The following is a 13,011-nucleotide window of genomic DNA, read 5'->3' on the forward strand; positions in this document are numbered from 1 at the left end:
TTTACATTGAGATGCAATCCATACCGAAGGCTGTGTTCTTTGATCGTCATCAGTAAATGTTTTAAATGCACTGTCAGCAAGCAAGGTTATATCATCTGCATATCACTGGTTGTTAATGTGTCTTCCTCTAATCCTGATGCCAAGTTTTTCTTCATATATCCCACCTTTTTGGATTATTTGCTCAGCACACAGTATGAATAAATATGGTGAAAGAATACAACCCTGTTGCATACCTTTCTTAGTTTTAAAACATTCAGTGTTCCCATGTTCGAACAGCTTCCTCTTGATCCAAGTACAGTTTCCTCATGAGCACAATTAAGGATTGAGGAATGCTCATATGTCACAATGTTGTCCACAGCTTGTCATGATCCACATAATCAAAAGCTTCTGCAAAGCTGATAAAGCACAGGTAGCCACCATCCTGGTATTCTGTCCTTTCAGCCGAGATCCATCGAACATCAGCAGTGATATCCGTTGTTCCATGGCCTCTTCTGAATCCTGCTTGATTCTCTGGAAGTAATCCATCAATATATGTTTGCAGCCATTTCTGTATTACCTTTAGTAAAACTTTACTTGCATGGGATATCAAAGAGATTGTCTGATGATTTCTGCATTCCTTTAGGTCACCTCTCTTTGGAATGGGCACAAATATGGATCTCTTGCAATCAGTTGGCCAGCTAGTTGTCTTCCAAATTTCTTGGCAGAGATGATTGAGTGCCTCCAGTGCTGCCTCACTTTCTTGAAATATTTCAATTCTGATTCCATCAATTCCTCGTGCCTTGTTCTTTGCCAATTCCTTCGATGCACCTTGGACTTCTTCCTTTAGTATCATTGGCTCTTGATCATAGGCTACCTCTTGAAATGGTTGAACTTTAACCATTTCCTTTTAGTACAGTGACTCTTGTGTATTCTTTCCATCTTTTTTTGGGGGGGGTTATTGTGAATTAAGTGATAGGTGTTTACATAGGAGAACATTAGCTTTACATTCATCCTATTTTATTTCATTTCATTGCAATGATTAAAATTGACTCCATGCATATTCAAACAACCAAAGAGTACATCCTACAAGCATGCCCCATCAGCCATCAGCACACAACCTTTCTCCGTCCCTGAGTCTTGAGTCCCCTACCAATCTATTTTTCCACATCATTGTCCTTGCCTCCATCTCTGACATTACTGCTTCTCTGGATAGGGTTCTGCAGTTCACTTTTCCCTCTTGATGGTTCCAGAGACCTCTGATCCTGGGCTGCAAAATCAACTAGTCTTCTCCTTTTGCTACAAAACATCTACCTTTACCTTTCCAACACTCACAGTCCATCCTGATAGCAATCACTCACTATTGAACCATGAGAATCTTATCTCCATCTCCCTTCACCAGCCCCATCCAGACAGGTTGGAAACCACTCAGTGAAATTCTACTGTTCCCTGTACCCTCTGGTATTAAGTTCCCTATTGAAAACTTGTAAGCCAGTAAGTTCTTGCCTTTGTAGTCCCAGCCCCCAATTTTGAGTAGCCAATGTCTAAGTTGCCCATACTTTGTCGACCTTGTGAGCTAAGGGTGTGGGAATGATCCTTGCTGTAAATATTTGTTCTCTCCTTTGACTACTGCATCCACAAGCATAGGACAAGTTCATCAAATTGTAACAGACTGCTCTTTTGTTCCTCTTCATTCTTCCTCTAGTCAAGTTCTGATCATCTACTATTGAAGCCATGTCCAGTGGGTACTATCTGAAAGTATGGGTGTTCCTGTGTATCTCTCCTCATTATATCAGCTGGACACTTCACACTTCACTCATCTTGATCGCATGTTTAATCAATTTTAGATGGACGAAGTTCGTGGAATTCTTCAATTTCTTTATCACGGGCTTTAGTGCATTGGTTTGTAACTTTGAATGATAATTATATTAACTGGTCTTCCTTGCAGACATATGGATAGAGATCTTTATGCCTCCATTTAACTTTTGATAACTCTCCTAGATTCATAATTCATACATTACATGATCCAATTATTAATGGATGTTTGAAGAGGTTTCTCCTCATTTTGGATTGTGTCCATCAGCAAATGAAAGTACCAAAAGTTTTACTCCATTCATGTCATCATGGTCAAGTCTATTTTGAGGGTACAGCATTTCCCAGACATATTTTTAAAACTGAAGGACTAATCTTCTGGCATGATACATGACAATATTTTTGTGTTCTTCATAATGTTTTCACCTTTTGGTACTATATCTGATAATGCTCTTTGTGCTTTGTACATACAATGTTTTCATTTTCCAGCATTTTGTCTTACAATGTTTTGTCGGGGACTGTCCTCGACATAGTTGTGTTGTTCACGAGTGTTTGGTTCACGAGGAGGGGATATCCGACTGCGACAGGGATAGCAAAAGAATACACAGACAGACAGAAGGAGGAGGACAAGGAGGCACCCCGAAACCAGGGTGGATGCATCAGTGGTGGGCAGACTTGGGACTACAGGCATCGTGGCCTCTGCAGGCAGCAACTCACTGCCCTGCAATCTTTACTGCATGCCCTCCAACCCGTAATGCATACCTGGGCCGGCCTGCGTCTCCATTTTATTTAGGGGAGGAGCTTCACATCAAGCTGGGAGGGACTAAAACAAGGTAGAGCTAACATCAGTAATTTTCCAGACATTCAGGTAACTTTACAGCGTATGTCACTGGTTCGAATCCCAGGCCCGCGACTTGGTTTCTCAGGCTCAATTAACATATCTATAGCCCCTGAGCTCAGTTGGGGCAAGGTGAAAGGGAAGGACAAAAGGCTTGGGCAGAGTCCCGCTGTTTTGGCTTCCTGAGCCAGGTTTTCAGGAGGACATGAGACGCCCAGGTGAATGGGCGGCACCTGGAAAAGGATTAGGGAGGATGGTTTTTTTGTCTGTAGAACAAAGACCTGGGAAGTAGCTAAGCCATTTTTAGTTAATCCTTTGGAGAAAGGCTTTACCCTTGAAACCTTTACAGTCTGGGCTTTTAGGAAAATATCACATTTATCTGTGGATATCAAGGGCTTCATGTATGAAATTAATAAATATAACTGAACACTAAGATGAAAAACAATTTGCTATTAACTGCCAGGTGGCTAGATCTGTTCCTCAGAGCCTGCAACCTGTAACACTCGGGCCTATAGGGCCTCGAGCTTCTGACCAGGCCTACACAGTCTGCAACAATGTTTCACTGCTATTCATGAGCTTTGCAGTGGCTATGCATTCAAAATATTCTGCCTCTCCTTCCTCATACTCTGCCTTAGTTTGGAAGTTCTAGTGAAGCCTGTCCACCATGAGTGTCCCTGCTTGTATTTAAAATAACAAAGGCATAGCTTCCAGCTTCACAGCAATGCACAAGCTAGTAAACTGTGTTGGTACAGTTCATACAACAAACTGATATTTGAGTGGTGGATATATGTGTATATTCATATACATATATACATAAACATGTATATATTTTTATTATTGTTGTCAAGTGCCATGTGCCATTGAGTTGATTCTGACCCATAGCAAGTATGTATATATGTGTATGTATATATATATTGGGTTCTGGTGTTGTGGTTACGAATCGGGCTGCTAACCTCAAGGTCGGTAGTTCGAAACTACCAGCTGTTCTGTGGGAGAAAGATGAGGCATTCTGCTACTGTAAAGATTTACAGGCTTGGAAACCCTTTGCAGGGTCACTATGAGTCAGAACCGATTCCAGAGAGAGAGAGAGAGAGAAAGAGAAAGAGAGAGACGTACTGAGAACAATATGTATGTTATTCTCATTATATATGTGTACATTGTTGTTATTGTTGCTAAGTGTTGTCTGGTCAGTTCAAAATTATAGTGACCCTGTGTAGGGTTTCCAAGGAGTAGCTAGTGACTTTGAACAGCTAACATTGTGGTTAGAAGTTCAGTGTGTCTCCTAGAGTGCCACACATATATACATCATATATGTATATATGTATTATTGTTTTGGTTGTTATTAAAAGCAATATAATCACTTCTGACTCATATTGACCCTGTATGGAGGTTTTGGAGAAGTGCCTGGTGGATTTGAACTACCAAGCTTACAATTAGCAGACCAGTGTTTAATCCTATAGAGCCGCACCCGGACTCCATATGTTTAGCATATATGTGTACATATACATATGTATGCATACATATATACATGTATAGGATCATCACTGGAATGCAACCCACAAAATCAATAGTTCAAACCCATCAGCTTCTCCTTGGAAACCCTATGCAGGGTGGCTATGAGTCAGAATCAACTTGACGGCCACCAAACAACCCAATTTACTATTATATTATATATATATTGTGCATACCATAATGTAATACATATGCTGTATAAAAACCTGGTGAATTGCTTCCATAAAGATTGCAACCTAGAAAACCGTATTGGGTAGTTGTATTTTGTCATATGGGGTCATCATCAGTCAAAATCAACTGAACAGCACCTAACAACATAACAACAACAGTATAATCATAGTATCACTACTATTATCCACATTATACAGTCAAGAATATGGTAAATAGAGACAAGAATACGTTTCTCAGGGTAAGCATGTGGTAGAGTTGTTATGGTAATTCAGAGTATGTGGCATCTATTCACAACTGGAAATGAACCCTAAGAAAGCTCCTAGCAAGAGTAGATGTGCAATACAAGGTAAATTATTGCCAGATGTCATCTGTGTTAAGAAAGGACGGAACAACATCTGACCAGAAAAAAAAAAAAAAAGAATTTTCAAGTCTATGAAAATAACATATGTTATGTGTTTTTAGAACTGTACACATATTTGACTGTGTATATCCTGGGAGGAAACTGGACAGTATCACTGGGAATAAAGACTAGAGAAATGGAAAAGAGGTTGTGATGGAGGGTTTTTCATGGCCTTAAATGAACTTGGAATTTACACTGTGTTCACAGAAACAAAGGAAGTTCTGGGTTATGTTAAAAATGTTTCAGACAATTCAGTCATGTTTGAAGGTTTATGACACAATTCTTTCACAAGAGACTAGATCTCTACTGCCTGAAGTGGCTTAACTTCTTGTTGTTTCATCAGGCGAATGAGGTCCTCCAGAGCTTCTTGCAGTCACAAGCGCCAACTGAGGAATCCATCCTGCAATCAGACAAAGCCCTCACAGATAGGGAGAAGGCCATGGCAGGTACAGTGGCTGAACTCAGCCCACAATGGAGTGGACACTTCCTGACATGTGTTCTGATTCTACTGAGTCTGAAAGTAACTAAGGGGAGTGGTGGTTATGTATACCAAGATAGACAGAAAAAGCCTTTTCTATTAACCTCTGAAATGCCTTTGGTGGTGTGTTTACCAAAATAAAACAGAGACTTATACTCTTCTTTTTCAAAGTCAGTTTGATGCTGTAGGTCAGGAGGGTAGATCTCAGGCCTTACCTGTTCTTTTCTCTCCTTACATCCTTTGTGGGACAGTGGAACGGGCCAAGATGGAGGCAATAGAGAAGGAGAAGGAGCTGCTGGAAGAGAAACAGAAAGAGCAGCAGCAAAAGATGGAGGCTCAAGAGAGGATCTTCAAGGAAAACATAGAACAATTGAAAGAGAAGATGGAAAAGGACAGAGAAGCACTCCTGAGAGAGCAGGAAAGGGTGCTGGCACATAAACTGAAGGTAAGTCTATCTTGGGTCTAGGCTGTGCCTGACAAACAATGTTGTGGTACCTAAAGAAGAGAAGAGTCAAAATATGAAGCAAAACCATGGTCTCAGATGGACGCACATAAGCATTTAGTTTGCTAAAACCTGAAATCCATCAAGATGTTACTGAACCCTTTATGTCCCTAAGACTCCAGCACCTTCTTCAATGTTAGGCTTTGGAGAAGACAAAGAGCATGCACTGCTATGTGTTGTAATTGAACAATAATTTCATGTGCCCTACTTGAATATAACCTTAGTCCTGTAGTCTTTATGATTTGTGGCACAACACCAAAGAGACCTCAAGTAGATCCATCACATCTTGGAAGTATTAGATTTGGCCTCACATGAAATACAGGGTGCTCTGATACTTGGTATGTTTGTTTCCAAATCTGTCTGAGTCAACCTATGCAACTTATAGTAATATGCATTCATTATCCTGATCTGGGTCTCAGCAAGCAGTTTACTACACAGGGCTAGCAGTTCTCTTTATGTTTTAGATGTTTGTGTCCTTACCTCCTCAGTGGAAACTGAGAATTAATTTCCATTAAACATTCCTTTTTTTATCCAAAGGACAAAACCGTGACTCTTGATAGTTGTTTTTCAAAGTTACTTTTTCTCCATTCTAGGTCCAAGAACAACTGCTTACGGAAGGATTTAAAAAGAAGTCTGAGAAGTTAAATCATGTGATAGTTAAACTACGAAAAAATATTGAAGCAACTAAGAATCGTTCAGGAATTTCGATTATCTTAGATGAAATTGGTAATTCAGTAATGGCAATACTAGGTACTCCTGTTAGACTTATCAATGCAGTGGTGAAAGCTGTCAGTTCAAAGCCAAAATAGATTGGAATTCTTGCTACAGAAATTATAAGAGGCTTCTTTTGTCTTAAGAGTATAATATAGTTAATCATTTAAAATTATATATCATCTTTGTTTCATTAAAGAAAACATTTAAAATAAATATTACCAAAGTGATAACCAAATTTGTGTTCCTCAAACTAAGATTTTTAAAAATTTAATTAATTAAAAAATAGAAAGCAGTAAAATAGAGGATAATGAAAATTTCACAGAAAAGATACAAGCAAAAAAATTCACTAGTGAAAAGATGAGGCAAATTTTTTGCCAGTTTAGTCATAGACAAAGAGATAATTTCTTCAGGTTATTATGAGCTCTTATTATCATTGAAAAACAGAACAACCCCACTTTTAAAAAGGGCAATGACAGCGACAAAAAATGCTTAATATTCTCAAAATAATGATGTAAAAAACTATTAGGCATGTTTTTCACTTCTAAGATTGGCAAAAAATAAGACCTGTCAGTAAATTTGAGTTGACTAGTATTTAGGGAAATAGACACACTCATATTTGTTTGTGAGAATGCAGATGGTATTCCATTACATATCACAATGTTAAACTTATAAGTCTATATTGGATTCAGCAAGTCTACATTTGGGAATTTATATTATAAATTTATTTACACAGTAGAAAGTAATATTTATTCAAAAATATCTTTGGAAGCATTGTTGTAGTGCCAAAAGATTGAAGCAAATTTAAAATCCCTCTGTAGGGCACTGGTAATGTAAATCATGGGGCATATTTACAAATGAAGACTCTATAAGGAGCTCTGGTAACGTAGTGAATATGAATCGGGCTGTGAACCGCAAGGTTAGCAGTTCGAAACCACCAGCTGCTCCGCAGGAGAAAGATGAGGCTTTCTGCTCCCATAAAGATTCACAGCCTTGGAAACCCTGTACAGGGTCACTATGGGTCGGAACTGACTCGACGGCACTTAGCAACAATAGACACTAAAATGAAAAGGTGAAGTTTTATTTGTTCTAATTTGATAAAATAATGAAAATTTATAGTACCATGAAAAATATAAAAATGCAGAAAGTATGTATCTTTGCCTCCACAGAGTTTAGAAAATAATGAAGAAATGCATGTATTAGAATTTACCTGTCTTAGCCTGGATTCCCTAGAGAAGCAAAACTAGTGAAACATATATGAATATATAGATAGAAACTTACATAAAGGAATAGCTCACACAGTTTTAGTGTTTGGCAAGTCCTAAGTACTTAGGTCAGATGTTAAGATGGGGATTTCTGATTCACTAAGCTTCAGTGTTGATAAACCAAGATGGGCATGTCAGGCAGGTAATATTGCAGATTGCTGACAATTTCCAGGACACTAGAAGCAGGTCACCTGTCTGAGGAAACTTCCTTTCAATTGATTGGCCGGTCATAGTAGAACTTATTATAGAGGTAGGTGGATACATTATAATAGATATATCTTCATTGGAAATGACTACATCGGAACTGCTATATCACTAAAAATCCTTTCCCAGCCAAACTGAAAAGCACCCTTAACAATCTGCCCACTCTTGTCAACTTGGCACCTATATACATCTCTTTTGACCATACATGACATCTAAATAAACAAAATTATAAAGACATACTTGTGCCTAACACAATACAACTAACATAGATACAGCCAAAACACAATAAACCCATTTACATTTTATATTTTATAAGTGAACAAAACAAAACATATTTGATGCACGCATGCAAGGAATAAATACTCATAACAATTTAAGTCCTCATTTTACAATGCTCACATGGCTGTTACTAGTATTTAGAACTACCTTTTTTGTCTGTATATCCAGAAGTATGAGAAACCCAAAGTGTTCAGAGAGTATTCTTCACTTCTAGTTAAGTGTTCTCACTTAGTGTTCTGTCTCCAGGTGAGAATATTCCTATTTTTGGAACAAAATCTCCAACCCAAAAGAGGATCGGGTCCAGGTACAGAAAGCAAAAATTTTGCAATTGGATCAGTATGAGTGATACTGAGTGGTACCATTCCTATTTCTACCACTTTGACCCATGAATCTTGGCTAATGGAGAAACAGCACCATACATTAGACACTAGTTTAGAGCATATATAGTCTTCTGGAGAACATTGCCCTAACACTGCAAGGCATTTTCACTTAGATGGTATCTTAATTGTATATTTAGAAGAGCAGTCCTCAGTTTATGAAGGCAGATACTTCAGGATGATATAGAACATGGTAAGGCCAGTGAATTTCATGAGCATGGGTCCAATGTCAAACTTCATTTATTGTGAAGTGAGTTCCCCTGATAGGAGGGAATACCTTGTGGGATGACTTGATGGTGGATGAGGCATTCTGCAAGTTCATGAGTGATCATTTTGACAGAAGCTTTTTGAGCAGAGAAGACAAATCCATGTCCGATGTCCCAAGTAAGTGTCTATTCAAGCAAGAACAAAACTGTCCTTTCTATGATGGAAATGGCCTAATGTAATCAATCTGATACCAGGTTGCTGACTGATTTCACCAAGAATATCATCATATCACAGACTCAGTGTTGGCCACTGCTTGTGGATGATTAGGCACTCAGTATTGACTGTAGCCAAGTCAGAATTGGTGAGTAGAATTCAATACTACTGAGATCATGTACAACCTACATCCCTTCCATCACGGTCACTCTGTACATGAGTTCATTGAGCAATGACAGGGGTGGCTGGGAAAGAATATGATTGGTTTTTCCAGAACACATCATCTTATTCACTTGATTGTTAAAATATTCCTCTGCCAAGGAAAATCTTTGGTGAGCATTCAAATGAAGCACAAATACTCAATTTTTTGGTCATTCAAAGCAATCTATCCACATACCTCATCACCACATCTCCTTGTTACTACAGCTGTAGTGTTACTGCTGTCCTCTTTTACCATGCAGAAACATCTGCAAACTAAGCATCAATTTTCTCCTCTTCAGTCAACTGAACATAGGGAACTCCTCATTAGGCCAAGTTGTTGTTGTTGTTATGTGCCGTGGAGTCGGTTCCGACTCATAGCGACCCTGTACAGGGTTTCCGAGGCTGTAAATCTTTACGGGAGCAGAAAGACTCATCTTTCTCCCGTGGAACAGCTGGTAGTTTCGAACTGCTGACCTTGCGGCTCACAGCCCTATGCCATTAGGCCATAGATGCAGACAAATGGAAGATAATGTGACATGAGTGGAGACCATGGGCATTTGGGCTGCATCTTCATACAGCTTACATATGCCTACATGTCCTTCCTGAATATGATCTCATTTATACATTCATTTAATGGTATAGTGATGTTGTGCATATGCAGATCTGTGACTCTGAGGGTCAGACAACCCCAAGTTCATTATGAAAAGCTCAAGTTGAATGGTGACTAAGTAGCCTATTGTTAGGCATTCAGTCACCACTGAGGCCCAGGATGACTCATCTGTCTGTTTGCCATACTGTGGTGAGTTGCATGTTGTTGTGATGCTGGAAGCCATTCAACCAGGATTTAAAATACCAACAGAGCTACCCATAGCTGGCAAGTTTCAGGGAGCTTCCAATCTATTACAGACTAGGAAGAAGCAGAGGCAGACTACCTCTGAATGTTTATCCACTTACAACTTTGTAACTAGACACAAGTCATTGTCAAATACGGTACCAGGAGATGAAAGCAATATGAATAGCAGCAGAACATTGTCAAATATAGTGCCAGACGATAAGTCCCTAAGGTTGGAAGACACCGAAAATATTATTGGGCAAGAACAGCCCTCTCAAAATAGAGTTGACCATGAAGATGCAAATGGAGTAAAGCTTTCAAAACCTTCATTTGCTGATGAGGCACAACTCAAAATGAGGAGAAACAGCTGCATTAATAAGAACATGGAATATTCGAAGTATGAATCTAGTAAAATTGGAAATTGTTAAAAAAAGAAATGGAACAGAAAATGATCAATATTTAGCATTAGTGAGCTGAAATGGATTGGTAACAACCATTTTGAATCTGACAGTCAGATAGTTTATTATATTAGGAATGGTAAAATGAAGAGGAATGACATTCATCATCAAATAACACATTTGAAGTTGTATCTTGAAGTACTACACTGTTTGTGATAGGATAATATCCAAATGCCTACAAGGATGACAAGTCAATACTGGTCTATGTACCAACAAATCTATGGACCAACCACTAAAGCCAATGATGATCAACTTCTTAAAGCTGAAATTGATCAAACATGCAATCAAATTGTATTGATAATCACTGGTGATTGGAATGCAATGATTGGAAATAAAAAGGAAGGACCAGTAGGTGGAAAATATGGCCTTGATGACAGAAATGATGCTGAAGATTGCATGACTGAATGTTGCAATACAAATGATTTTTTATTGTAAATGTCTTTTGTAAACAACAAAAAGTTTGTGATGATTATACACATGAATGCCATCAGAAGGAATATACTGGAATCAAATTGACTTCATCTTTGGGAAAAGACGGTGGACAGTATCAATATTATCAGCCAAAACAATGCCAAGGGTTGCCTTTGGAATAGACTACCAATTGCACAAATACAAGTTTAGGCTGTAACTGAAGAAAATTTAAAAAGTCCTTGAGAACCAAAATATGACCTTGACTTTTCCCACCTGAGTAGAGTAGATATGCATTATACACTATAGGCAAAGAACAAAAGATTTGTGGGATGACATCAAGAATATCATACAGGAAAAATCGAAAGGTCATTAAAAAGACAAAGAAGAAAGAAAGGACCAAAATGGATGTCAAAGAGACTTTGACACTCACTCTTCAGCATAGAGATGCTACAGTCAAGGGAAGAAATAAGGAGGTAAAAGAGGTGAACAGAAAATTTCAAAGTACAGTTTGAAAAGACAAACTCAAGTGTTATAATGAAACATGAAAATATCTGAGAAGACTCCTTTTAAAACCCAGCTGGATTACAAAACTAACCAATCCCTGCCTTAGAATGCTATACATCTTATTTGCATCGTCTGGTAGCATAGTGGTTAAAATCGTGCTGCTAACCTTAGTGTCAACAGTTCGAAACTACCAGCTGTCCCACGGGAGAAAGATGAGGCTTTCTGCTCCTGTAAAGATCTACAGTCTTGGAAACCTTGTACAGGGTCACTATGAGTCGGAAACGACTCCGCGGCACATATCAACAAAAACAAAACCCAGTCACTAGGTAGGAATTAAGATGGATAGAAATGTCACATCAAGTAAATTTAAGATATACACAATTGTAATATCAAAATACCTCTGTCCTCAGGAATGGAATGCGTAAACATGACTGTTGACTTTTATAAAATATTTTTGTTGTTGTTGTTGTTATGTGCCATGGAGTCGGATCCGACTCATAACGACCCTGCACCGGGTTTCCGAGGCTGTTAATCTTTACGGGAGCAAAACGCCTCATCTTTCTCCCCCGGAACAGCTGGTAGTTTCGAACTGCTGACCTAGCGGTACAGAGGCTTAAAAAAATATATGTGGACAAAGGAGATTTAAAAAAAATGGTATTTTCCATGAAGTTTTTGAGACCTCCTTGAATATTCACTATGCATTTTGGGCAGAAGCTTTTGAAGCTGACATTTAAGGAGTGCTGAAAACTCTGTTTCCTGCTCATACAGAAGTTTAAATTATTATTATTTTTTAAATTAAATTCAGCTGTTTAAATTAATTCAAGTATTTACATTATTTCCTATCTCTTCACTTAGCATTGCTGAATTGGCTTTGTGTTACACAGTGTAGAACCCTCATTCAGATAACAGGGTGTATGTCTGCGAACCTGAAGCTCTATCACAATGGGTGTTGCACTTTCAAAAGGGGTAGTGTTAAATCCTTGGAAACAGTTCTAGATTGTAAAGTGGACAGTGGTTCTATTTAGCACATGGTCCAGGATACAACTTTGTTGTATTTTTAGGTGCCTGTTTGCTTAGTTTTTACATTTAAAGTTTAGATAAAGTACTTTGGCCTAAAAAGGAGATGAGGAAATGGGTTCTTTCCAACGTATAGAAAGCAAACCAGTTGTTTTAAAGTCCACTCCAAATCTTGGGACTTCATGTATGTCAGAGCAAAACTGCTGCATAAGATTGCCAATTGCCATTTTTTCAGAAATACATTGCCATATCTTTCTTCTATGGCATTTCTTGGTAGACTTGAACTTTTAACATTTTAGTTAGCAACTGAGCAGTTTAACTCTTTCGTAAAGGAAATTCACCTTTGTTTTCCTTTATACTACACAAATTTCATGAAGTGATTCAACTGTTCTTGCAACTAATTTTCTGTTTCTGCATGTAAACTAAGATTTTATTGGTCAGAGGAGATAAGAGGTATCTTTGAACACCATTCTGGCATGTACGGTTGCATAGAATCAGGACCACATACAATATCAGGAAGGCAGAGCTAGAGTTTGGTTTCTAGTTTTGGAAAAGTGAGTAAGTGTTCTGCACCTTTAAGAACAAGGCTTGTGTGCATGTGTCTGTGTGAACATGAATAAATGATGGTTTGTGACTTGCGCCT

The 13,011-nt window shown here is 38.4% G+C and overlaps 1 protein-coding gene across 1 annotated transcript in view; it reads left to right on the forward strand.

Annotated features, from left to right (window-relative positions):
- LOC102822356 (guanylate-binding protein 4-like) overlaps positions 1 to 6,498 on the forward strand; it is a 33,902-nt gene extending 27,404 nt beyond the window's left edge. Inside the window, exons 7-9 of the mRNA XM_006831061.1 lie at positions 5,053 to 5,155; positions 5,439 to 5,632; positions 6,283 to 6,498. Coding sequence (XP_006831124.1) covers positions 5,053 to 5,155; positions 5,439 to 5,632; positions 6,283 to 6,498 — 513 coding nt within the window. The remainder of the gene's footprint in view (positions 1 to 5,052; positions 5,156 to 5,438; positions 5,633 to 6,282) is intronic.
- Positions 6,499 to 13,011: the final 6,513 nt, after the last annotated feature.

This window comes from Chrysochloris asiatica, unplaced genomic scaffold, assembly GCF_000296735.1.
Source record: "Chrysochloris asiatica unplaced genomic scaffold, ChrAsi1.0 scaffold00002, whole genome shotgun sequence".
NCBI classification, from domain to species: domain Eukaryota; kingdom Metazoa; phylum Chordata; class Mammalia; order Afrosoricida; family Chrysochloridae; genus Chrysochloris; species Chrysochloris asiatica.